Source organism: Neolamprologus brichardi, chromosome 22 (assembly GCF_056152115.1).
Source record: "Neolamprologus brichardi isolate AB-2024 chromosome 22, ASM5615211v1, whole genome shotgun sequence".
In the NCBI taxonomy this organism is placed as follows: domain Eukaryota; kingdom Metazoa; phylum Chordata; class Actinopteri; order Cichliformes; family Cichlidae; genus Neolamprologus; species Neolamprologus brichardi.
Window position 1 is genome coordinate 9,335,769 of NC_142124.1, and position 27,434 is coordinate 9,363,202.

General features: G+C 38.8%; 2 protein-coding genes across 2 annotated transcripts; both read right to left on the bottom strand.

Moving 5' to 3' along the window:
- Positions 1–462: 462 nt before the first annotated feature.
- LOC148096689 (protein phosphatase EYA3-like) lies at positions 463–5,583 on the bottom strand. Its single transcript, XM_087835223.1, has 4 exons — positions 5,474–5,583; positions 5,101–5,222; positions 4,889–4,989; positions 463–4,135 (listed from the first exon to the last, which is right to left on the bottom strand). The coding sequence occupies exons 1-4, from the start codon at positions 5,572–5,574 to the stop codon at positions 4,055–4,057; spliced, it is 405 nt and encodes a 134-aa protein (XP_087691349.1). The 5' UTR covers positions 5,575–5,583; the 3' UTR covers positions 463–4,054.
- Positions 5,584–8,540: 2,957 nt separating this feature from the next.
- Positions 8,541–26,857, bottom strand: LOC102789111 (interferon-induced very large GTPase 1-like). The gene is made up of 5 exons (XM_087835342.1): positions 26,830–26,857; positions 24,294–24,400; positions 13,976–14,063; positions 13,813–13,847; positions 8,541–13,679 (listed from the first exon to the last, which is right to left on the bottom strand). The coding sequence occupies exons 1-5, from the start codon at positions 26,855–26,857 to the stop codon at positions 9,003–9,005; spliced, it is 4,935 nt and encodes a 1,644-aa protein (XP_087691468.1). The 3' UTR covers positions 8,541–9,002.
- Positions 26,858–27,434: the final 577 nt, after the last annotated feature.

Consider the following 27,434-nt stretch of genomic DNA (forward strand, 5'->3'; position numbering starts at 1 on the left):
CCTGGCCATGAAACTGATCTTCAGTCAATGATTCAACTTGTAAAACTGAATCTGAAGTTCTGAAAATCTGCACTTCAATCAGTAGATGTTGCTGGAATAAAAATCCACTGTGTTGGTGTAAAGAAGCAAAACTAGAAAAACTGCATCTTTGTCTGAAGAGTTATGGGCCAAACTGTAGTATTTATTTTAAACTTCAGGTAAGCATTTCTTGGGCCTGTGTGGACACAAGTGAGCAATGGCTGGTATAGAAGGTATATTAATCTTATAATAGAGAAACCAAAAAGACTACTTCCCATTCTCATTAGAAAGCCGACTACACCGGAATCTAACTTTAAGGTTATATTTAATCTAAATATGTTATTTCTACTACTATAATCTACCGTCTTCCAGTCTATATTTGCAGATACATTTCTTTTTAATTTCCCCCCATTTTGAATAAAATCAAACACACAAACTTGAGTCTGAAACCTTTAAAATGTATTTACATTATATTGTCTTACACAGGAAAACCTTACAGGGCTGTTGGGAGGAAATAGTGATTACTGTCATTAAATAATTAGCATTGATTATTATGATAGTGTTGAGTTTCAGGCTCTCTATGTGACCGCAAACAGCCTCACATGTCAGAAAATGAGATGAAATATATATAAAATAAACAGCTTTTGAATAACAGCAATATTTGGCATAAAAAAAAGAAAATCTAAGATTATAGTCCCTTAAACATTTCATGGTCATTATGTACGGCCATGATAATATACTTCAAAACAGACGTGACATGCAGACAAAGTAAAGAAATAAACATTCAATAAGCTGAACAGATGCAAAGGTCTCAGTTTTCTGTTTGAGGACTGCTCGTTCTCCCTTGGATTCACTAAGGTAGTAACTGAATGACAGAACGAGCACGCTTTGTTCCAGCTGCTTTCACCTTCTGACCTGCCATAAAAATAAAAAAAAAACTCAAACATCGGGGATTGTGATTGTCTAAGCGATGCTAAATGTTTCACAGCAAAAGAAAAAAAATTCTCCTCGTCTAAAGGAGGAAAACATCTGAACGCCAAACTTTAAATTTCTTTAAACACTGAGCCGCAGTGCATGTGGAGTTTCCTACGAGACCTTTCAGTTGCAGTGCAGACAGAACAATCAAGTCAAAAAAGTCAAACTCAGTAACAAAAGAAAATCTCGACAGTACTTAAAAAGTATTGAGATAAAAATAAAGTAAAATAACACTTTGGATAATAACAATGCAGAGATACGTGTATCAAACATAAAAAGATATTTCCCTTTGAGATTAAGCAGACAGATGATGGTTAAAGGCACAATATAAATATGCACACGGGACACAAACAAAACGACACACAAATACACATTCTTAACGGTCAAGCTGCATGTGTGTGAAAATCTTCTTCAGGCTCAGTTATTGTTCAGTCTTAATCTCATTCAGACTGGGGAAGGTCCATCCCTCTGCGCTCCTCGCCGTCTACATAACAAAACAAACCCCTCAAAATACAGTTAATGAGCAAAGTAGAAGTTTATTGCACTGTCATCCTTTATTTTTGATTCCCTCCTATATGATTTAGAAAGACTTTGGGTTGTTGTGAGGCTGAGTGACGATAACTCAAAGTAACTGAGGAGGTGTGTAAAGCCATTTCTCCTTTACTTCTTTTTTTCCCCCTTTATTATAATAATATCTGGGTCTTAGACTGCCTTCTGTACCACTTTCTGACATTCACAGACAAAATTAAGACTGCATCTAATTATTAATCATCTTCCTAATTAGTAATTTGATGCACATCATATCTACGACTCCAATAAGACCAACAGAGCCTCAAAAAGCCAGAAATATTCAGCTGCAAGTTTTCTGGTACTTTGAAAAACAATGAAAAAATACTTTTATGAAAAAAAAAAGAAAGAAAATCAACAAACAACAACAACAACGATGAAAGAAAAACAACACTCCAGAATATTTTATGCTTTCATCTGAAAGTCAGCAAGTTTCCCAGATTATAAGAATAACTCACTGTGATGATCTCTGAAGAACAAAGTCTCATGATTGAGGACTTTGATTAATCCATGTGTGAGAAACTCAGCCATCAAGTTTACACATGAACCCTGGACTATGTCCTCCCTGCACACCAGGAAGTAATCTGCTTCAGACGTGTTCTCATTTGTGGGAATATGTTCGGTTTAAGTTTGCGTGCAGAAAGCAGAGCAAACAAAGCTTCTCTGTTCTCTTGCATTTGTTTTAGGGAGGCGCAGGTTATTGAGCCCAATGGACCGAATCAGACAAGGTAGTCAAAAACATTTCAGGGCTACGGCACACGAGTGAAAGCGTCTGGTTTAGTCTCATGTGTCCCTGCTGGGTCGTCTCAGTAATCCAGCCATGGATGCTCATATTTTCCTACTCAAACACTCTGAAAACATGGATCAGGCTGTGACTTGGTTACTTGGGTCATCAAAGAAATAAAAACGCTACATGATCTTCAGATGTGTAACATTTCTCTAAAACCACAGATGGGCTCAGTTTTTCTTTAAATAGGAGGAAAGTGAAAAGAAGACTTCTACTTTGTGATTAGCTTATGAGCAAAAAATAAACTCCCATTAATCGGGTGTTCACTTGTACTAGAATAATTTTGGAAAGACCAAACCAGCACACTTTAACCAGGCATCAACAGATCCATATCACAGTGAAATGAATATGATAGTGCGGACCTTTGAATCACGGTTTCGTTCTGGTTACAGATTTGTCAATCCACCTCTCTTCTGGGAATTCAAGGACACTTGGGACTGTGCTCTGAGGAGCCCAAAGGACACAAAGAGTGTTGATTATCATTGGCATAGGGTGGAAAAAATGTTTTCAAGTCCAAATATATTCAAAACATCACCAGTCATGACAAAACTTCAGCTTTCAGCTTCAGTTAAAGAAGCTCTTTACAGCCACAAGAGGAAAAAGGATAACTACACTAACGTCAGATATTTAGTGGATGTAGTTCTACGTATGTAGTCCAGCCCTGGAGTGTAATTGGAGGCTATTATAATATTTATTCTTTATCATTTATTAAACTTTTATTACTTATTTTTGCAGTATTCTGTTAAGTCACATATTTGTTTTCTTGCCTTATAAAACATCAAATGAAGCCACGAGTCTGAAAACCACACAATGGGGGAAAAATAATAATAATAAAATTGCGATCCTTCTGCCCAGTCATCCATGAAACTGATGATGCTCTGTGCATTTTTTCCCACACTTATTACCACTTCCTGCAGTTTGCATCTCTTATCCTTAGCACATGCTCGGTGACCACGGATCACACACAGTGGAGAGGTCAGAACTGATGGTGCTGACTGATGGTGTGGTTTGGTCTTGTCGTGACAGTCAGAGATTAATGGCCCCTGCTGCCCTCCATCACTGAGTACCTTTTGTTTAATAACGGTCTGGCTACATGAGAGGTAATACATAAAAGTGGGATTAATTGATACTTGATGACTGTCAGGAACATAATGAAAAACATAAAGGCAAAATGATGCTTTCAAGTCACCTCGGAAAGAGATTTTTCAAAATAAAAAGCTATGACAACCTCCACAGACAAAGCCACCTACAAACAACGTCTCCTTAGCCGTTTAAACTCAGTGAGAGTTGAGGGATGATGTTCGCTGCAGGACATTTGGATGTTTATGTGAAAACGAAAGCCAAAAACCGTGAAGAAGCTGGATAATAGAAGTCATCCCTTCCATGTCCAAATCAGTGCCAGTTTCAGCTGCAGTGAGCTTAGCTGCCGTAGAGGAGGGGGTGCTGGGCGAGAGGAACCTTACTTCTGATGACTGACGCGTCCAGTTTGTTTCTCGCAGGCGTCTCCGACCCAAAGTCCGCCTCAAAACGTTCACCAACACACAGCGAGTTGCAAGTCGTCGGACAGCGAGAGCAGATTTCTAACAGGTGAGTGTGGATTGTTGGGCTTGTGGAGAATTTTTCCACACACACAGTTTCACTCCACAAGTCACCAGTACGACGACAACATTTTTCCCTTTGAGTGCACAACATTCAACAGCATCCTCGTTACAAGAAGTCCAGTTCCAGCGCTTGGTGAAGGGACACGAGGTCGCCGTGACTGGAGATCCGCCAGAAAGGCATGTTGTGCTGCAGAGGGAGGGAGACAAAAAATTAGGCACAAGAAAGCAGAGTGTGTAATTGTAAAGAGCACAGCCTGACAAAGTGTTTTGTCCACGTGAGACATTATGTTTGTGGGTCTCCCGTCTACATATGGCAACATACATATGGTTCGTGTTTTAGTGTTTTCATGCAAGAAAATCCCTGCATTTATAATCACTTCTTAAAAATACATAGAAAAAAAACACAACTTCCTGGCTCTTATTTTGAAAGTTCACTCGTTGTCAACCAGCTTCCCCTGTCCTTTTCATCTTATATGTTTTTTCCTGACAGGTTAACTTTGTACCATTCAGGTACTTTCTCAGAGAGGATCTAGGATGAACCTGCTCTGAAGATTCAAGTCAGTCTAAACAGTAACTTCAGCAGGTGGAAAAATAGCTCATGTATCTTTTTTGTTTATTGGTTATAAACCATCTTCTTTCATGCCACACTGTAAATATCTGTTCAAGTCAATGTCATCCAGGATCATATTCTCCTAGTAAACCATGCCTTGTTTCTCTTTCCTGGTACATGATCTCGTGATCAGGAAGAAAAATGATAACAAATACCATGTGGAACGTGTACCTGCATCTTTTTTCCTAAAAATCTGAAATTCTGCCTGTCCACACAAAAACACAATCGAATTGTTCCATTAAAATGGGTCAAAAAATCATAAAATGCTGCAGATCATCCAATTTGAAATGAAATAGTTTAAGAAAAAAAAAGGCAAAAATTGAGTTTTACCTGTTTTGCTGCAAATTCCTCATCTCGGCCGTCACCGATCACCACATAAGTCACTTTTTTCCCAAAGCGAGAGACGATCCTCTCAAAGCAGCTCTCTTTTCCTACATGACAGGAAACCGCAGGGAAAAGGAAAATAAAGAATCACATAAAGATATAAACAGATCTTTTTTTTTTTTTAAATTTGACACAGAGTAATCAGGTTGCATACGTACCTATTTTTGTGGCACTGTAGATGTTTTCGATGGGGAAGACGTCTCCCAGGCCGTAGAGCAGCACTTTGGCCAGAGCTGGAACCAGCTGAGTCGTGGTGACCAACACGTTCATACACTTCCCCCTGTTGGTGGGTGTCACACACACACAGATTTATAACATCATCATCCAATTCAACTGTACTTGATTTGATTTATACAGCACCAAATCACAACAACAATTGCCTCAAGGCGGTTTAAATTGTAAGATAAAGACCCTACAATAACTCAGGGTTAAGGGTGAATCTTAAAGATGCAAACAAAATATTTTAACAAGGAGTGACTAATCTACGACATACTACCTACGAGCTAAAACGATAACCTGAGGTGCTCAAACCTGGACTGGATGAGCAGCAGAGACTTGAGCGCAGTGCTGAGCCAGGAGTCTGTAACATTCTCGATCTCGGACTGAAGCCTCAACAGCAGCTCCCTCTTCATGGGATTCAACAGGCCTGGAAGACCAAAAAAAAAAACCCAAAGCAGACGTCTATGCTTAGCCTTTGAGCCTCTTCACTACAAGCTCTAAACTCCGTCAGGAGCAACACAGAAATGCACGCCGTTTACAAAATGTTTACAATGATCCACCTACTGTGGCTCAAACTGCAAAGTCTGAGTGCAGCTCACCTCCTTAACAGTTTGCTGTTTGTTTTTGGCTGCTGTACTAAAACATTTATTTGGGCACAGAGTCAATGGTGGGAGCACAGTCTTATATAGTACCCCATATGTTACTCCCCCCTCCCCTTGAAAAAACGAATCCTTCTCCTATTTGCTTCCTGTGGAATTACAGTTGTCTCTTTAGATGCAGATAAAGTACTCGACTGGGTAAACTGGATATTTTTATTAGCAGTTCTTTCTTCATAAATTTAATGACAATACAGCTTGATGTTACTTTTCAAAGCTTCAACCTACAGAAGGGCACCAGACAGGGCTGACTACTTTTCCCCACACTTTTTGTCATTTTCATTGAATCACTAACAGCAGTAATCTGAGAAAATGTAGATATTAAAGAAATTCAAACTAAAAATACAGACCATAAGAAGTTCCAGTTAAGCATCATAACCGCTTTAAAAGCCTTAGCATAAACATCTCTCTGACAGCCTGATGGAAATTTTTTAAAAATAACTAAGTCTTCACTGATCCAGCGTAAACTAACATCTACTTGAATATTTGTCGGAAAAAGAAAATACAAAATTTGTAATCATGGCATGAGAAAGGGTTAAAGAACATCTTATACAAGACAGAAACTTTATTTTGTTTCAAGGACTAGAATCAGCCACAGTAAATTTCTTGAATATCAGCAACTGAAATCCATCATGCAGGATCCAATCATCTGAATCTACAAATACCTACTTGGTAAAATTATTTTAAAATAGCTAAGTTATTATTTAAAATTGATTCCTACCGCTGCCTGCTGGACACTGCTGCCCCTCCCTGGGATGTGGGTACTTTTTGCCTCTGAGGTGCATGGCTGGATGTTCTGGTGTGGTCGTTGACCTGCTCTTATGTGGGTGTTAGTCCAGGATGGCTTGGACCTGTTCAGGAGGGCCTCTGCCTGGTGCTGGGTGGTTTTTAGGGACCTGGGGCCTGGGTGCCCAGTTCTCAGCTCGTGATAGGCTAACTGGCCTCTGGTGGAGATGAGTGCCCGTTGCCTCTGGTTCTCGGCAACTCTCACACTTGCTAATGGATTGGAGGTTTAGTTTCAACAACTTTTTGTGCTCAACAAAATATAGTCAACTGACTATGTGAATACATCAAATGGTTTTTCCATCAATTGAATTTTTTCTTCCCTAATGGCACAAGCATGTATTAAGATGACAGGGCCAAGATTTTGACACAGTTTTTGTGTTTGTTGTTGACCAGTGATTGGTTCTCTTCTTTGGAAGTTTAGAATGAGTTATGTTTTAGTTTTATATTTCTTGTTGTTCATGTGTTTTGTTATTCTCTCACTCTCCCCAGTAATGTCACCCGCCTTGTAGGAGCACAACCACTACTACAAGTGTCACACTTGCATTGTTGAGTACTCAACAAGTACTCAACAATGTGGTAAGTATTTATGGTACAGGTACAGCCTGAGAGAATGCCTGAACGTGTTAGTCCTGAGTTCAGGGACAGTGCATTGAATTAACTTGTTTACAGACAACTCTCCACACACATTTGCTGATCTGCCATGGCAGAAGTGTAGCAAAAGTGAAAAGAAGGTAACTGAAACTTATTTACAAATCTGACCACACAAACAGCCAGTTGGCTTAGTTTGGCAGAGAGCTGTCAAATCTGTTTCACCCGTCATTCATCAGTTGTTGCTGAATTTGTGGCCGCTCCATATCAGTGCAATTTATGAAATATAAGATTATGCATTCAGTGTTGTACACAATGAAAACATTCACAATGCGAAGCACAAACTATTTTAATATTAAAGACACAGACAACAAAAAGTTTTTCAAACTGCTGACAATTGTCTTTTTTCACTTGACCAAACATGCTTAAACATTTGCAAATGCTATAGAATAGAATAAAAAATTGCAACAGTGCTGAGAAAAAGCAACAGTGGAGCTGAAATAAAAGTTGAATTAAACAAAATTCAGTGTGGATATAACTGGTTACAAATCTGATCTCAAATCATATGATCTGTGAGAATAATATTTAACTGAAACAATGAATCTAAAATTAAATTGAACATTACACCAATAAAATAGAAAAGATGACATGTTTGTTGTGGTTTCAAATGCAATGTTTGAAATTAATGATCAAGAGTGTTGTTTATTGAATAAATGTTGCATAATTAAAAATATATGCATTTAAAAACAGGACATAAGACAGATTCAAATTATTGTAAGATAATTTTTGGTAAAGAGCTTTAAGAAATGCAATGTAATGTACATATTTTATTTTAGAAGATGAGGAGAAAGATTTAACACAATTCTGAGATTTTTACCTCAAACCTCAAACATTAGAAACATAAAGAAAATGCCAAATTATGAAATTAACTTTTCCTGGCTCGAAATTGGCCTTTGATGGTTAACTATGCATGTTTTCTATGCAAGATTTGTCTATATATATTGAGAACATTCAGTTGGTTAACTTGTTCAACAGCAGTTTTTATATTCCATTTTTGACTTTTTGATAAACAAAAACTGTTTGTTATGAATAGGAAAATGATATGTTCTCAAAGTCTAGATCCTCTGGAAAAAAGATTGCAATTATAAACTTGAAAAAAACTAAACAGAGATGATAAAGTGGATATTTTCTTTATCAACTCTTTATTGAAAGACCTTTAACACATTGGAATATAATGAACATATTTTAGAAGAAAGGAAGATAAAAATTCTGAGCATTTTAGCTCAAACATTAGAAACAAAAAGAAATTGTCAAAGTAAAAAATGATGTGTTATCATCATATAATTTGCACATTACAGTTTTCACTCAGATTTTTCCTGGATCAAAATGGGCCTTTGGTGGTTAACTATGCATGCATAGGCAAGATTGCTCATGTGCATTTAGAACATTGAGATGGTTAACTTGTTCTACAGCAGTTTTTTTCATTTAGTTTCCTTCCATTATTGACTATTTGATAAACAAAAAATGTTTGTTATGAACAGGCAAACGATATCCCAAATAACAAAATCAGGTTAAAAATGTGTTTATCTGGACAAACTTTGAAAGCCTAGATGGAAGCAACATTGAGAATGTGACTTGTGTTTTTCCTCTTTGTATTATCTTGTGAGTTAACTTAAAGTCACTCATATCATCTTCTTTGTGTTAATAGTTTTCTCACTCATACAAAATCAGACTGTCACAGCGGTATTAACGAGTTATTGGGTGAAAGCAGGTATCAAGATTTTCAGCAGATTTGCAGTTTCTTTGACTCATTAATACATTTCATCCAGACTTTTAATGGCTTCTTCTTTAGATATTTTTTTCCATTGATCTGGAATTGCTCCTCTGTCCTGGAAGTTTTTCCCATGGTGCTTTTCCAGCTGCATTTTAAATTGACATACAAACCATTTCCAGAATGCCAGTTTAGACCCATCAGGGGTGATTTTCCAGGTATCATACGGCGGACCAGCATTTTTGTACTGTTTGTAGGGAATTGTTTCCTCTGAATCATATTCAGGGTAAAAACTGCCATCACTTGCAACATTTGTTGTGCAGAAGTTGACAATGAGCTCTACTGTACCTCTATAGTGCCATCCTTCTATCCCAGAGGGTCGATGAAAAGGAGTGCTGTGGTCATCAGGACTGTGATCTTTCATGGTGTTGGTACAAACAGCTGCACAGAATGGACACTTTACCCAGCAACAGTTACAAAGCTGATCAATGAGGATTTCTTCAGGCTTCTTCCTGGATTCATTCAGCGTAACCAGGGAGAGGCTATACATGTCCTTAATGATGGGTTTAAGTCCTTTTTCTATCTCTTCCTTGAGGAAATCAAATTTTTTTATGTCAGTGAAATTTTCAGAAGGAATGTTGTCAAATGTCAGTTTATCCTTTAGGACATTACAAAATTCCTTCAGCCACATGTCTGTGTTTCCTCTCTGATTTTGGACCTTTTGTGTTGCAGTAAATAAAGCTTGACTCACAGTTGTTTCGATGTCATCAACATTTTTCTTGAGTATTTCCACAGCTTCATCTTTGTGACCCATGTAGATGTATTTTTGTACTTCTCCTTTAATGAAATCTTCTATTTGTTTCCTTGGATTTGTGATGTATGTGATGAAATCTTCAAAGTTTTCTTCCTCAGCGAGTGACCTCAACATATGTTGTTCCAAGTCCAGTCTGTTCCCTCTGAATGCTGGGAAATTGCACCTCATCCTTCCAGCGAGATCAATGGAAGTCTTGTTACAGACAGCCTCAACAGTAGAGACTTTCAGTTTCTCACAGATCAGTTCTCCGAGCACAACAGCAGATGAGTTTCCTATAAAAAAGCTTCCAAAAGCTGTGTAATACTGTGTTTTCTTGCTTTCCAAATAAGTGATTGGATCATTATTCATTTTAAATTTCTTGTGTGACTCTAGAAGCCAACTCTCTGCCCTGTAGAACACATAAAGCAAGAGATCAACTTTAAACTCCTTGTTTAAAGTGCATTTCCTCAGTGACAGAAACTTCTGAACTTTTTCTGTGACATGATTGGCCATTTCATGCAAATATGCTGATGTGTAGCCTGTTGCAGCTACATGTTTGTTTTTGATTGCACCAAGTGACTCTTCTTCAGCTTGGACAATGAGCGATCTGATCTGTTGTTGTTCTTCATGGGAGAAACCACTTGAAATATGTTTTTGTATAAAACCAATCAACTGATTACTACTTGTCATCATATAAACTGAATAATCACCAAGGTCTGATATTTTCTTGTATCTGCCTCTTTTTTTGCATTCATTTATAAGAGCTCGCTCAAAACCAAGTTCTTTAAGGATAGTTAACTGATCTTTTTTCAAGTTAATTTCTGCAACAGGTTTTGGATCTGCTGTTAACTCAGTAACCCAGCAACTCCAAACAGAGTTGAACTGTCTTTCAAGCTCTTTTTTATCTTTGGCCTTATCCTTCAGCTGCTGAGCGAGCTCTTTGCTCTTCTGTAGCAGTTTGTTCTCAAATTCTGATTTCTTCTCATCCAGCTTTTTACAAGCTTTCTTCTGCTGGATAACTCCATCCAGTTTTCTTTTCACCATTTTCACTTGATTATTAAGAAATTCCTCAATGTCTATTTCAAATCGTCCTTTCCACTGAGCCAAGATCTCTTTCTCTTTGTCATCCTCAAAGTACTTTGTCATTTCTTTTCTGACTCCATCATATGTTTTACTTGTTTCTTGAAAAAGATAAGATTGTTCAACCTCATCAAGTTTTCCATTTTCAATTCTGTTATGAAGTTGGTTTTCAATGGTCAACATGTTTTCCCTCAGGGTCCAGGTCCAGTCGCCATACTGGACTTCCAGTTTTCTGTACACTGAAATTTCAAGTGTGTTTTTAAAACTGAAAAGAAAACTTTCATTCAGCAGTGCAGTCCACATGTCGTCAATTTTGCTTTTGAACTGTGAGAGAGTGATCCCAGCAGACTTTGAAGCTTTAGAGAGGATGGTGTTCTTCACTTCCTGGATGCTCTCACTGTAACCTGGATTTGGAGGAGCCATGGGTGGATTTCCCTCCCACAGCTGGGCACAGTATTTCACATCTTTTTGAACATCAAATTCAATGACATCACTGAAGCAGTCTGCATTACAAACTTCCTCTTTGGCTGCTAGTTTGGCCATCTGGTCCAGTTTTTCCTGCAGGCGTCTCCTTCCATCCATGTTTTTCTCTGCTGCTGCAACATCTGTGACATTCTGGTGAACAAACACACAACTGGGAGAAAGTTTAACTTTCTTCATCCTCATGAAAGCCTGAACAACAATCTGCAGGATGTCCTGCATCTCAGATGGATTCTCTCCAAAGATGTTGATCAGTGTCAAGTTTCCCAGACCAACAACAAGTGTTGCCAGTTCATTGTCATGATGAAGAGTGTTGTTACCTTCTAACTCAAGAGCACGCAGTCCTTCAGTGTCCACCACTAGAACATAGTCAAACTTCAAGTCTTTCTTCATCTCCTCTGATACTTTGAGCAGCTGCATGAAGGCACCTTTGGTGCACCTGCCAGCACTCACTGCAAACTGCAGCCCAAACATGGTGTTCAGCATTGTTGATTTTCCACTGCTTTGTAGGCCCAAAACTGACAACACAAAAACTCTCTGGTCCCCCAGTTTCTTGATGACTTCTTCTAAAAGACTGGAGATCCACGTTAAAGGCACATGACCTGCATCGCCATCCATCAGCTCCATCGGGTGTCCTGATATCATCAGCTGTGCAGCCAGCTCAGGGTATTTAGACCAGTCAGTGTGTCTGCTCTCTCTTTGTGTTGTTTTATGGGCTTCATAGATCTGTCCCATTTCTCTGAAGATGTGCTCCAAACCAAAAGTTGCAGACTGAAGTTTCTTTGATATGTCATCAAGTTCAGTTTGTTTTTTTAATAACAGATCTGATTTGTCTCGCTTGTTCTTCAAAGCCAAGACCTCAGACCACTTTTCACCATAACTTTGGAGAATTGAAGAAACATCATCTGTGGAGAGGGCATCTATGAAGATCTGAGTCCATTTCAGGAAATACTTTTTCTCTGTTGGTGGCAATGATGAGAGACTTCTAGTGAACAACTGCATCAGTTTACTGCAGGAAGCAGCACATTGTTCCTGACGTATTTTCATCAGTTTTTGTTCCTGTCTGCTTTTCTCCATTTCAATGTTTCCGCTGAGATGAAACAGTTCTCTGTGTATTTTGCTCCACTGATGCCACAGTTTGCCTTGACAAGGGAGAAATTCATCTTTGATCTTTGAGACATCCATGTTATCCTTTTTAAGTATATTGATTATTTTAATAGCAGCAGATTTCCCTCTTTGACAGGCTGGGTCAGTTTCATCCACTTTGATTCCAGAGAGCTCAGCCATGGATTCAAGCTGGAAGGATGGTTTCAAGCTGGAAAATTCTAGAGAAGACAAAACTTCTCTGATGATCTTTTTTAGCTGTTCCGATACACCTGAGTGGTTTTTGTCTTTGAGGCCCAATATGTAATTTCCACTTTTTGTCTTAACAGCATCACGACTGTCATCAATAGTTAAATAAATGAGAGGCTTATGAGACTTAAAAAGAGATGATATGAGTGATCGACTTTCTTCATTGCTTTGAGATGCCGCAAGAAAAACACTGACAGAGGATTTTTCAATCAGTATGTCACGCTGTTTTTCAGTCAATAGAGCATCACCATGGAGATTACAAAAAGCAATGCAGTCATTGAAGGCATCATTGGGTTTTCCAGCAGGGCAGTACCAGGCAATCTCTGCCACACCATCCATCAGATAGCGAGACTTGGTGTTTCCTGGGCAGTTTCTGTGGAAGAAGGTGTCGTGACGGTTGTTGATCAAAGTGTTCATCAGCTGAGATTTAGACACTGACAAAGAACCCAGACGGAAAAAAGACACCAAGGGTGTTTCAGCTTTGTAGACTGGAACACTCTTCATGGTGACAATGTCTGAATCACACTGAATGACCTTCCAGGTTTTTGTTATTTCTCTAAAAGTCCACAGAGGACACACGATCTCCATTGTGACTGGGTCAGGACCAAGCAAAGGTAAGGCATACTGACACTGAGAGAGCTTTGTAACCATTATCTGTTTCAGGAAGCTGTCTGAGCAGTGAAATACTGCCATCTGAACGTCCATTGGATGCACATGAGCCTTCTCATTCTTATTTGTGCCTGCAGTGGTTTTAAACAATTCCTCTAAATCATCGTCATCTATCTCAGTGTCTGATGACACTGAGAGAGATGATTTAGGACTATCTTGTCTTACAGTAATATATCTGGCCCTGTAGTCCAACATTATCAGCCTGTGGAGAAAAGTGTGAGCTAGATCTTTCTCAGATTCTACATGGTCAATCTGTTTCCCAGGTGGACGTATTTGAAGAAAATCTGCTGGTGACAACTTCTGCTGAAATTTGTCTTGAAGGTGAAGTCTGTCAAGCAGTGTCTCAGTTTCTGTTTGACTTGGCTTCTACAAATAGCAAATAAAGAGTTACTATATGTAATCAAATTACATTGTCATATGGCAGAACAGAGTAAATACTCATTTTGATCTTTTGAATAAAAGTTTATTCTCCTACCTTCTTGTTTCCACTCGTGTAACCATCTGTGGTTTCTGCAGGATTGCATGAACCAGATATGCATTATACACAGTGCATGTTGCTGCAAATCCTTTCAAAGTTATGAACTCAGCTTTTTATATGTTTTTTGCTTTTTGTGTTATTGTATAATGAAAAATGTTACCATTGTCATTGGTTTTGGATGATTCATAAGATTTATCTCCTGGTTTTCTCTTTTTCTGGTCATCAATGTGTTCACCCACTGGACCACTCTGGGAAGTAAATACATTACCCTGAAATTTAGCTTATCAGGTTGATACCATTGACATATATGACAACAGAATAAAAAGGTCTTGCTTTGTACTTCATTGAGAAGACAGTAAACCATTTTAGAATGGATTTCACTGACATCTATATATATATATATATATATATATATATATATATATATATATATATATATATATATATAGATGCTTGGCTACAAGTTGAACAGCCACAAGGGGCAGTACCCTCCATGGAGAAGGAGGCTAGAGGGCAAGATCAAAGTAGCACGGAGGGAGGTGAGCCAACTAACGGAGTTGCAGAAAGGTGCGACAAAGAAGGTGCATAAGAAATACAGCAAGCTGTCCATACCTGAGGCCTTGGAAACTGCCAAGCAAAGACTCACAGCCTTGGCCAGCCGCTTGAGGAGGTACACCAGAGAGATAGAAGGCAGGAGAATAAACCAGCTGTTCTCCACAGAACCAGCAAAGGTGTACTCTCAGTGGCAAGGGAACAATAATAAGAGAACAGCACCACCAAGGCTGGAGACGGAGCAATACTGGAAGAGCATATGGGAGAAGGACGCAACCCATAACGGCAATGCTCAGTGGCTAGTGGATCTGAGGGCAGACCATAGCGACCTCCCTGCACAGGGTCCAGTAACCATCACGGTGGCAGATATCCAAGAAAGGGTCTCCAGTATGAAGAGTTGGACAGCACCAGGGCCCGACATGGTTCACGCCTACTGGCTGAAGAAGCTGACTGCACTCCACGAGCGTCTGGCAGCACAAATAAACCAGCTGCTAGTTGATGAGAGACACCCGGAATGGCTAACCGAAGGTCGGACGGTCCTGATCCCCAAGGACCCCAAGAAGGGACCAGTCCCCTCCAACTACCGACCAATAACCTGCCTCAGTACTACATGGAAGCTCCTGTCAGGCATCATATCGGCTAAGATGAACAGGCACATGGGTCAATACATGAGCGGGACACAGAAAGGAATTGGCAAGAATACCAGAGGCGCAAAACACCAGCTACTGGTAGACAGAACAGTCAGCCGAGACTGCAAGACCAGACTAACCAACCTGTGCACTGCCTGGATTGATTACAAGAAGGCCTATGACTCAATGCCCCACAGCTGGATACTGGAATGCCTAGAATTGTACAAGATCAATGGGACCCTAAGAGCCTTCATCAGGAACTCAATGGGGATGTGGCGTACAACACTAGAGGCCAACTCCAAGCCCATAGCACAAGTCACCATCAAGTGCGGGATCTACCAGGGAGATGCTCTGTCCCCACTGCTGTTCTGCATAGGCCTGAACCCCCTCAGTGAGATCATTAACAAGACTGGCTACGGATACCGACTACGGAACGGAGCAGTTGTCAGCCACCTCCTGTACATGGATGACATCAAGTTGTATGCCAAGAGTGAACGAGACATCGATTCACTGATCCACACTACCAGGCTATACAGCAATGACATTGGAATGTCGTTCGGGCTGGAGAAGTGTAGTCGGATGGTAACAAAGAGAGGGAAGGTAGTCAGAACTGAGGGGATTGAACTACCAGAAGGCAACATTGCAGACATAGAGGACAGTTACAAGTACCTGGGGATCCCGCAGGCGAATGGGAACCATGAAGAGGCCGCTAGGAAAGCTGCAACCACCAAGTACCTGCAGAGGGTCAGGCAAGTCCTGAGGAGTCAGTTGAACGGTAAGAACAAGATCCGGGCCATCAACATGTACGCCCTGCCCGTGATCAGGTACCCTGCTGGGGTAATAGGCTGGCCAAAGGAGGAGATAGAAGCCACTGACATAAAGACAAGAAAGCTCCTTACCATGCATGGAGGGTTTCACCCCAAGTCCAGCACCCTGAGGCTGTACGCTAAGCGGAAGGAAGGGGGTCGGGGACTGGTGAGTGTCAGCACCACAATCCAGGATGAGACAACGAACATCCAAGAATACATCTCGAAGATGGCCCCAACTGACAGCGTGCTCAGTGAATACCTCAGGCAGCAGAAACCCAAGAAAGAGGAGGGAGACGAGGAACCATCATGGAAGGACAGGCCCCTGCACGGTATGTACCACCGGCAGATAGAGGAGGTGGCTGATATCCAGAAATCCTACCAGTGGCTGGACAAAGCTGGACTGAAAGATAGCACAGAGGCACTAATCATGGCAGCACAAGAACAAGCTCTGAGTACAAGATCCATAGAGGCTGGGGTCTATCACACCAGGCAAGACCCCAGGTGCAGGCTGTGTAAAGATGCCCCAGAGACAATCCAGCACATAACAGCAGGGTGCAAGATGCTAGCAGGCAAGGCATACATGGAACGCCATAACCAAGTGGCCGGCATAGTGTACAGGAACATCTGTGCCGAGTATAACCTGGAAGTCCCGAGGTCAAAATGGGAAATGCCCCCAAGGGTGGTGGAGAATGACCGAGCTAAGATCCTGTGGGACTTCCAGATACAGACGGACAAAATGGTGGTGGCTAACCAACCGGACATAGTGGTGGTAGACAAACAGAAGAAGACGGCCGTAGTGATCGATGTAGCGGTTCCGAATGACAGCAATATCAGGAAGAAGGAACACGAGAAGCTGGAGAAATACCAAGGGCTCAGAGAAGAGCTCGAGAGGATGTGGAGGGTGAAGGTATCGGTGGTCCCCGTGGTAATCGGAGCACTAGGTGCGGTGACTCCCAAGCTAGGCGAGTGGCTCCAGCAGATCCCGGGAATAACATTGGAGATCTCTGTCCAGAAGAGCGCAGTCCTGGGAACAGCTAAGATACTGCGCAGGACCCTCAAGCTCCCAGGCCTCTGGTAGAGGACCCGAGCTTGAAGGATAAACCGCCCGCAGGGGCGTGCTGGGTGTTTTTATATATATATATATATATATATATATATAAATATATATATATATATATATATATATATATATATATATATATATAACACATTTCTAGTCTGATTGATTACTCAAAGTAGCTCATCAACTCCATAAATACATATCCTGATTTTAATAATGACTTGATATAACATATGTGATTGCACACCTAAAATACTTTTTGCTGTCAAGGGACAGAGGAAACCACTTGATTAAGCTGTTATTATAATCAAGTGATCTGAGGGATTGCTAAACTTCTGCATTCCTGCTCCTTATTTTCAGACTTTATAAATGCAAGAGTGTGTGAAGGAAATCTTTTAAACCCCTACATGCTGTTCATATTTGAACCACAACTTACCTGAAACATCACAGTGTGGTTTTTGTCCATTTTGAACCAGGCCAAGAATTCTATACCGAATTTTGAACTACAGACTTATTTAGAGGGTATAAATAGACAGTCTAACATTCACAAATGGATGATTAATCCTTGATAACATTTCAAGAAGCAACACTTTAGTAATGCTTGTTTTTAGAGAAACAAACATGTTATTAAAAAATAACATGTTTTACCTCAGACAAATAGCCATAATAATTTGTATATATTTTCTTGAGGAACATCCTGGAACTGAATGCAAACTGTTAAACTCCCTATAATGTACATTTATAGTTATCAAATAAACATAAAACAAAGAATATATCCCTAAGGCAAAAAACTAAAAATAAAAATCTTTAGCTGTCAGTTAGTTTAAGCTAACTAAACTCAGAGTAAACAGATTTGTTTATTATTTGTTTATTTTTAGATTACTTTGTAACATTGCAGGTGCAAATGTAATTACATTTATGTAGCACTGCAAGCTCGCTATTCATGCACAATTTAGAATAACCAATTAACCTACTGTTTTGGGAGGAACACACAGCTTTAGTAATGCAATGCAAAATAATATTTTACTGTTCTCATAAGAAAGAAAATGCTTGTATTAGAAACAGAACAAGATTAAATAAATCATTTGGAGCTGTCTATGCTGCCTCACCACAAGAACAGAAAATAAACAACCTGAAAAATCTAAAAGTAGAATTAAACGAAAGAATTAACAAGAGAAAATTATTTCTGGTGCAAGGGCTGCGTTTGAGGAACTTCGAACATGTTGATAATCTGGAAAATTCCTTTCTGACCAGTTAAAGCCAAATAAAGAAAAAACAACTATTCTATATCAAGGATTTGACTGGAAACATTACTCATGATCCACAACAAATAAATAAATCTTTTAAAGACTCTTATGAAGCTTTATACTCAACATAGATTAATCAACCTAATGGTGCCACTGAAGAATTTCTTATATAAATTTACCAAAACTAAATGATGAACATATTGTGGCTCTGGATTCACCTATTTCAGTTTCTGAATTCCATGAAGCCCAACAGCATCTCCCAAATAATAAAGCTCTAGGTCCAGATGCTTTTCCAGCAGAGTTTTATAAACAATTTTGGTTCACTTTTTTCAGAATAGTAACTCAAATTCAAAAGGATCAAACTTTATCTCCACTCATGTAACATGTGTCCTTCAATGTGGATATTAAACAAATATGCAGGACTGCTTTCTGTGATTTGCACAATATCTCTAAAATTAGAAACATCCTGTCTCAGTGTTATCCTAAAAAAAAAGAAGTTCATGCATTTATTACTTCTAAGCTGGACTACTGTGATTTATTATTAGATTATTATCAGGTTGTCCTAAAAACTCCCCGAAAGCCTTCAATTGACACAAAATGCTCCAGCAAGAGTACTGACAGGGACTAGAAAAAGAGAGAATACTTCTCCTATATTGGTTTTTCTTTGTTGGCTCCCTGTTAAATCAAGAATTAAACTTAAAATCCTGATCCAGGTCCCTCTTCTGTTGAACCATCTTCCAATTTGGATTCAGGAGACAGACATTTTAAGATCAGGCTTAAAACTTTACTTTTTCATAAAGCATATAGTTAGGGTTGGATCAGGTGTGCCTGAATCCTTCCGTAGTTATGATGCAATAGGTGTAGGCTGCTGGGGGATTCCCATGATGCACTGAGTATTTCTTCTTCAGTCACCTTCCTCACTATGTGCTAATAGACCTCTCTGCACTGAATCGGGCTTGTTAATATTCTCTGGCATGTCTTTTACCCTGTCTTCCTTCTCTCATCCCAACCATTCATAGCAGATGGCCGCCCCTCCCTCAGCCTTGTTCTGCTGAAAGTTTCTTCCTGTTAGGGAAGAAAAAGGGAGTTTTTCTTTCCCACATAGCAGGTCATATAATTGTTGGGGTTTTCTCTGCTTTCTTTGTATTATTGTAGAGTCTACCTTACAATATAAAAAGCCATGAGGCAACAACTGTTGTGATTTGGGGCTATATACATTTAAAACCCAACAGTTAACCTGACTTACAAAGATTGTGGATACATAAATTAAAATCTGTTATAGTGTTTAAAAAACTTAAAACTTTTCTGTTCTCTGAATGATATATGTAGTTATAATTGTACATGACTCAGGGATTGAGAGTAAACACTGCTTCCTTAATTATTATCTTTGAGTAAATGTTTTTTCTGAGCTCCCTTTTAAATGATTATGTTCAAAAATGTGTTAACGACACACTTGAGAAAAGTGTGTCAGCTTTGGACGGAAAACTGGTGTTTTTTCAACAGCAGCCTCATAGTCAAGTGTGTTTTTTTTATCTTAATATTTTGGTTCTCATTAGCAACTTTTCTGTTCCTAAATGACTTAGCTAGCAGTAGCAGTAGCTTCTATCAACAACGATTAAAAATAATACGCAGATTCAAAGTTAGCTAGATATTGCATATTGAGTGTACTGATGAAATATTGAATCTTTACTAAAACATTATCCTTCCGAGGCTGAAGTTTAAATTCACAGACTGCTCCAGTGGAGTTCGTAAAGATGGGTGAACTGAAAGATGTATTTTAGAGTCCTCTTTTCTGTGAGCCCAATTAAATATTTGTAGTTTAGAAGAAATATGAGCTGTTCGCACTAAAGTAAAAACACCATCACTTATGCAGATACCTCTTTGGTGCCAGCTGCGGTCTCAAGGCTGGAGCTGAACAACAACACCCTGATAACGACTGTGTTTAGTCTGTTCCTTCCCATTCCATGCAAGGCCACCTGGGTTGGCTGGAAGACTGTTTACTTAGCCTGACAGGGCGAAGGACACTGTCTCAGCTGAACTATGGATACACACACACATACATATACACTGATATGCACGCACTCATCCCCCCTCCCTTTCCAAACGCCTTCGAAGCTTATTCCCTTCCGATGTTGTCGGTGGATCAAGGAGACCAGCGCACAAGCTGCAGGCCCGGATGTACTGTCTCTCACCCTTTACCCACCCCTGTTGCTTGTCATGTGTTTCTTTGGTGTATTAAGAGTTTTTTCATGTGCAGAGGTGTTTTTTTTTCTGTTCTCAAACTGATCATCACTGTTGGAGCTCAGTCTGGGGGGAGTTATTTTTTTTCTCCTTATCTTTCCTCATGTGGTGCATTTTCCATTGTTATACCTCTCTGACCTGTCTTCCCCATGTGATGTTTTGTGTAATGTATGTATGGTCGGAGGGTAAGATGGTGCCGCCATTGCGTGCAATAGGTCGGCAGCCTTATGAAATTTCCCCTTGTCGGACTAATAAAGGTATATCAAAAAAAGAAAGGTGTTTTTTTGATCACACCACTTCTGTGTTTTCTCAATTTACAAAAGAGGCAGTCTAATGTCCTCTATTCATTTGCTCACAAGGCTGAAAAATATATTTCAGCTTTGTGATACAGATAGTGCTGCAAAGGTTCAGTGCTCATTCTTAAAAAATTTGATAGGACAACATTTAAACATAGATTGCACACAAATCGGGAAATTCCTCTTTAAAGATAAGATTTGTCCGTTAAATCACTTATTTGTCTTCATGTTTGATGTTCTGTGTTCTTTGAAGGTTTGTGTGGAGTTCCACCAAGTCACAGACATCAACCTACAGAGCCAGTTGTATGCTGAACTTGACAGAAACACACCGTGACTTATGACCCTATAACGTCAGAAGGCTGCACGCACTGTGAAGATATTGGAGTTACTGTGGAATATCCTGAATGCTTATGATCTTCAGGTGAATAATGATAAAAATAAATTTGTTACCACAAAGTTAAAAAGTTTCAATGATAATCACTCAAGTTTGCTTGCTTTAAGACTTGTGTCCTGTTTTTTATACAGATAGTTCAGAAAACTAATTCAGAAATGTAACTTTGTCCAAAAAATCTTCATAAGGCTTTATGATGGCAAACCACTGAAACCCTGGACTGTTAGTAAGCACTTTGTTTAAAGCACTTTGAGTTAACTTCTGTATTTGGGTCGATACAGCTGAATCAGTTTACCTCAATTTCTTATACTTGCATTGTTTGCTTATTTAAAAGCTAATAAATAACCTTTATTTGTACCTGTGTATTTGTTTTTTATATCCTTTAAATTATCTTTTTAAAACAACCATTGTTTATTACTACTTTGTGTTTGTTTGTTTTTTCAATTTTTTTGTATATTTTGAGCTTCATTTGTATTTTGAGGATGATGATGTCCTCGTTTGTTTTATCTGTATTTAAAGATATAAGGTGGATGTTCTTCACTTTGCATTTATTATGCTCACTTTCTGGTGCTCTTGTCCATGTTAGTGATTGTATAAAGATATGTATGTGATGCTTCTTACATGTCCATAAATATTTTAATAAAAAAGGTTGAAGTACCGTATAAGTTCTAGTTCTGAGTAGTCTAAACGTAAATACTTATCTTTTAATTGATCAATAGTCACATTATTTGAGTTACGATTGTAATATATTTACATTCTGTTGCATCAAAATATAAAATTGTAAAGAACATCTGAACATTAAAATAAAATTATGTAATTTTTAAGTAAAGCTGAATTATTAAAACATAAAAATACGTTTTAAACTTTTAAATTAACAGTGAATAAAATTGTATAGAACCTGCATACTTAAAAGAGATGATTTGGTTGACTTAAATTTTCTGAGGTAATCAGTTTCCAAATAAGTTTTAAGTTTAGTCAGCTTAGTCAGGTTTACAGGGAAATGAGACTGAATTGAAATCATGAACTCTGCCATTTTTAGCCTTAAACCAGACAAACATCCTACACTCTCATTCAGATACCAGCCAGTGTGACTTATAAATTTAGACCTAAAGTACTTTGCAATGCCCTTGTCAGAAGATTAGAAAAATCACTTAATTCATAATACATCCTGACCAAACAGGTCGCTGTATGTATTAAATATCAGCTTAATTATTGTCATACTACACAAATAATGTAATACTGTATGAAGAAAATATGTTTGGCACAATAGTGCATTCAGATCATAATTGTGATTGCAAAAGCTGCTACACAGCAGAGGATTTTTAAAAAAAAGAACACAAATATAATAAATGCAATACAAATGAAAGAAATACTATATACTTATATGATCCTCAGTTTTCCAAATACAAGAAAGCATGTTTTTGGGAGAAAAATCGGAGCAATGGTAAGCTAATTTGTTGTAGAGTAAAACAATTGTTGAAACCTCCTACTAGAAAAAAAAAAAGTATTCTGAGCATTTATGAATAAAGTGAGAAATCACTCCATTCATAATACATGTTGACCAAAAAGATTTTATTAAGGGTATTAATACACGCAGACCAATAAATATAATAGATTATTGCTCCATCAACAAATTACAAACTACAGTGTTGTCTTTAGATGCAGAGAAAGTATTTGACTGGGTAAACTGGAAATTGGTATTACCAGTTCTACACAAACTTGGATTTCGTTCATTCTTCATAAATTTGATGAAAACACTGTACAGCTCTCCAAATTTGTGCGTTAGGATAAATTATTTGACTTCCCAAAGCCTCAACCTACAGAAGGGCAACAGACAGGGCTGCCCACTTTTCAACTTGTTTTTTGTCATTTTCATTGAACGACTAGCAGCAGCAATCCGACAAAATATAGATATTAAAGAAATTCAAACTGGAAATACAGATAATACGATAAGCCTGTGATGTATTACTCTTCCTTAGGAACTCACAAACCTCACTAACAAAGATGATAAGACTTATAGATAAGTTCTCATGCATGTCAAACTACTCCATCAACTCGAGTAAAACACCAGTTCTGCCCCTGATTTGTAATTTTCAGAAAACCTCCACCACTCTGCTAAAGTCAGGTAACATCAGATATCTAGGTATGTTTTTCCGCCAGGCTCTCAGACCTGGTACAGTTGAATCATATTCAAAGACTAAAACTTAATTAAGAATTAAGCACCATAACTGCGTGAAAAACCTTAACATAAACACCTCTCTGACAGCGTGATGGAAATTTAAAAAAATAATGAAATCTTTAGTTATTCAATGTAATCTAACACCCATTTGGAATAATCCAGATATTTGTCACAAAAAGAAAATAGTAAATTTTCAATCATGGCATGAGAAAAGGATAAATAACGTGTTATAGAAGATGGAAACTTTATTTAATTTTTATGAACTAGAATCAGCAACACTAAATTTCTTGAATATCAACAACTGAAATCCATCCAACAGGAAACATTTAATCCCAATCAACTGAATCTATAAATACCTACTTTGTAACAGAACGCGAGTCTTGTTTCCCTTTTCTGCTCCCATGTTCCTCTCCTTGTGTTTCATTACATGTTTACCTTGTCTTTCATACCCCCTTTCCCCCCAGCCCCTCGTGTATGTCTCTCTCTCTCTCTCGTCTTCTCTCTCTCTCTGGGTTCCTCCCTCGCTCTCCCTTGCCCCCTTAGTCGTGTCTGTGTTTTGTCCTCCTTGCCTGTTCCCATGTTCCTCTATTTGTGATCCATCCTGTCTCCCCAGTCTATCATGTGTTTCATGTCTGCGTGTTCCACGTCCTATTGTTACAGTATACATCTCACTATGTTTCTGTTTTATTTTGATAATCTGGCGTTCCATGTTCAGTGTGTTTAAGTTTGCTTCCTCTGTCTCGTCACGTCTAATTTGTCTCAGTTGTGGTCCCCATGTGTTTCCTGTTGCCTCGTCATTCCTTGTATATTTAAACCCTCTGTTTCCCTTTGTCCACTGTTGTGTTCTCCCTTATTCCCCCGCCATGTGTTCTGCCTGTCTACCTGTTTAGTTTCATGTGTATGTCCAGTTTAGCTCATTTTTGTATTTTCCAGTGTTCAGCAATAAAGCTACCTTCTGAGTTTATTCTTGCCTCCGTGAGTCTGCATTTAGGTCCTATCCTGCCTGCTTCAGGGGAAGCAGCCCCAAAATTGTTATAAAATATGTATAAGTTATTATTTAAAATTAATCCCTACCTGCTGGACACTCCTGCCACTCTCTGGGATGCCCATACTTGTTGGTTCTGACGCCCATGGTTGGATGTTCTGGTGTTTTCTTTGATCCGGGGGGGCTCTGTCAGGTGCTAAAAACAGAAAATAATTATTTTACAATACAATCAAAGCCTTTGTTTATTTCATCTCCAATTTTCTCCTGGTAAACAAGCTTATACAGGCCTTGTAACTGGCCGTTGTCTGCCTGGTTATTGCACTAGAATGATGCCAGCTGTGACTGGGTGGTATTGTAAATGCTCAATCGTACACAGCTGTGTTTTCCTGGTGTTTGAGCTGTCAGATGTGGTAACCAGTGTGCAGAGGAAGTTGTTTAATTGATACCAGTGAGGGATTCTGTCACTTTAAATAGCCGTTTATTATGTATATGGTTATAGCTGTGTGTGTGAAAATGTGCTGCTAGGCTGGTGGTGAGGATGCTGTGTTCGGGCAATCTGCTTGAGACACACCAGATAAGCATGTATGGAATACATTTTCTGTTAATTAATTTTCTTTTCGTGCGATTGATTGTAGTGATGATTCCTTTTGCATGCATTGCATTGTGTAAAAAGTGGTGGACTAATTGTTTCCTCCAGTCACAGGTGCACATGTCTGGGCCTTACCGCTGATTTTAAAGCTTTTAGTATTCATATGAATTTATGGATGGTATATAAAAAAAATTATATTAAAAGTATTTTGAAAGTTAAATAAATTATAGATAATTTGGGGGGTAAAGCTTTGTCTCAGCTAATTTTCTTTGACCAAGCATGTTCCTTAGAATTTGGAGAAGAGAACTGATAATTGAATGTGAGTGTGGGGCTACACCACACACATGGTCAGTGCATTTTGGACCCCTGGTTTAAAGTTTCTTTTAATTCATTATTGTTTTTGGTTGTGAACATTTTTTGCACAAGTTTTATTACTCTTTAATTTTAGTTTTCTATTTTTCTATCAGGCCCCATCTTATCATAAAGACCTCATACTCACATAGCAAAATTGGTATGGCCTGGATCTGGCCCATGTGTGGGCCAGCACAAGGCCAGTTGCAGACACACTGATGGCCCTGTGCTGGCCCAGAACAGTTTCAGTTCTGGCCCCAGATGTCAGCCTAATGTGTACCTTAATCAAGCCATGTAATAACAACATGTGCCGGAACATAATAGTGCAAAAGTAACATGACGAATCTCTGTTCAGACAGTAAATGGACTGATTCTTATATAACCCTTTTCTACTCTCCCAGATTACTCAAACTGCTCTATGCAACATGTCACATTCACCCAGTCACACACTGTCTCTAAACGTAGTGCCAGATGTGGCATGCCATAACATAAACAGTGCCACCTACGCCAGGCCTGGGCTATATCTGGATGACATATGTTAGAGGATTTTTATTATCTAAGATTTTATTATTCATATATTAATACTAGAAGTGTTTATATTTCTGTTCATGTTAAACCAGTTGCACAACTAACCGCTTGCTCTTTGCAATAACAGAGGAAATTGTTTGCTGTCACATTATCTGACAATAACAGGAAACCGTCGCCCAAGATAACAGGAAACCGTCGCCCAAGAATAAGAAGCGACTATTTGAGGACATAATGTTCCGAGAAGTCACAACAGCCTGCTTGACTAGATAAGCATGTTACTTCCTCATTTGTATGCTTCATGCTATGTATAAATAAAGGCAGAGAACTGCCGCAGGGTGTGAGCCTCCGTTGAGCTCTCACCCGTGCACGTCAAACTGCTAAAAGTGTCTGAGTGTTATTTCCTCACATCTGATTGCAGAATAAGACGAATAAACTCTTAACAACATACTAGCCAGAAGTCAGCTAGCAGTGCCAGCTTGACACCAGATCCGGGCCAGACCTGGCTATGTGGGATGGTACATTATTTTATTTGGGTTTGTTCCTTTTTTTCTTTGTTCCTAGAGTATTTAAAAGTAAAATCAGAGGGAGAGCCTTCAGCTTTCAGGCCCCTCTTCTGTGGAACCAGCCTCCAGTTTGAATTTGGGAGACTGACACTATCCATATTTTTAAAATTAGGCTTTTAAAAGTTTTCTTCCCGTAAAATTGAGTTCTTCCTTCTCACTGTCACCAAAGCACTTGCTCATATGGGATCATATGATTGTTCGGTTTTTCTCTGCATGTATTATTGTACAGTTTAGCTTACAATAAAAAGCGCCTTGAGGGGACTGTGATTTGGCGCTTTATAAATAAATTGAATTGAAAATTGAAATGTAGACAAAAGAAAACTGTTTTAAATTCTTTGATTCTTTTCATCTGGACAGAGCGTTTTAGAGGACACCCGCCTAACTAATTCGCTTTTATTATTATTATTAACTGAAAGAGATGAAATGAAATGAGATTGAGATGAAAACTAATCAAGCTGTTTACAGCTGACTTTTGAAAAACTCCTGTTGTGCATTGCAGCAGAGAGAAAATGGGAACAGAAAATGTTTACATCCCAGCAACAGCAACACCAACCCAAACAGAAAATGACAGAGCTCTTGTTTCCTTCTCCTCACCTTCCAAAGTTTCATCACAGTCCTCCATCTCAGTGACTTCTTTTCTTTTCAGGAAATCTGTGAGTCATACATCCAAGTAGTCAATCAAAGATGAAAATAAAATAAATAAAATAGATTTATGTTTCTGTCTGCACCAGATGGAGAAAAATAACTGCACATCTTGTCACTGGCGCTGAAATTTGCTGAGATCTGAAGACAGTAAAAACCTTACAATTCACATAATTTTCATCCTCTTCAGGCTAAAGTGTTTCATCTCAAAGATTCTGACTATGAAAAATGTTACACTGATTTACAGTGACCCTTCTCCCACCCAGTTAATCTTTACATACTGATATGTAAAATGGACAGATTTTACAAGGTATTCTCTCTCTTTTGCATAAACTCACCTTCTGACCTCTGGTTTCTGTAGATGCAGCTGCCTACTTATAAATCCTACCAGACACTGTTCTTTATATACAGTGAGATCAGAAACATTTGACGCTAATTTTGCCCCTCACAAACTCCTCCCACTTGCTTTCAACCAATGGGAGATGTTATGAGAGATATAAGGAGTTTAGGGTCCATAAACGTGCCTTAATGATTAAAAGGAATAATCGTGAGCTTCA

Coding starts and splice junctions, on each gene's coding strand:
- LOC148096689 (XM_087835223.1), bottom strand. CDS start 5,574: ATGAAGAGGGAGCTGCTGTTGAGGCTTCAGTCCGAGATCGAGAATGTT. Junction 4,990..5,100: donor CTACAGTGCCACAAAAATAG/GTACGTATGCAA, acceptor CCTGTCATGTAG/GAAAAGAGAGCTGCTTTGAG. Junction 4,136..4,888: donor AGGAATTTGCAGCAAAACAG/GTAAAACTCAAT, acceptor CTCCCTCTGCAG/CACAACATGCCTTTCTGGCG.
- LOC102789111 (XM_087835342.1), bottom strand. CDS start 26,857: ATGGAGGACTGTGATGAAACTTTGGAAG. Junction 24,401..26,829: donor CTGTGATGAAACTTTGGAAG/GTGAGGAGAAGG, acceptor TTCTGTTTTTAG/CACCTGACAGAGCCCCCCCG. Junction 14,064..24,293: donor GTGGCAGGAGTGTCCAGCAG/GTAGGGATTAAT, acceptor TTTACTTCCCAG/AGTGGTCCAGTGGGTGAACA.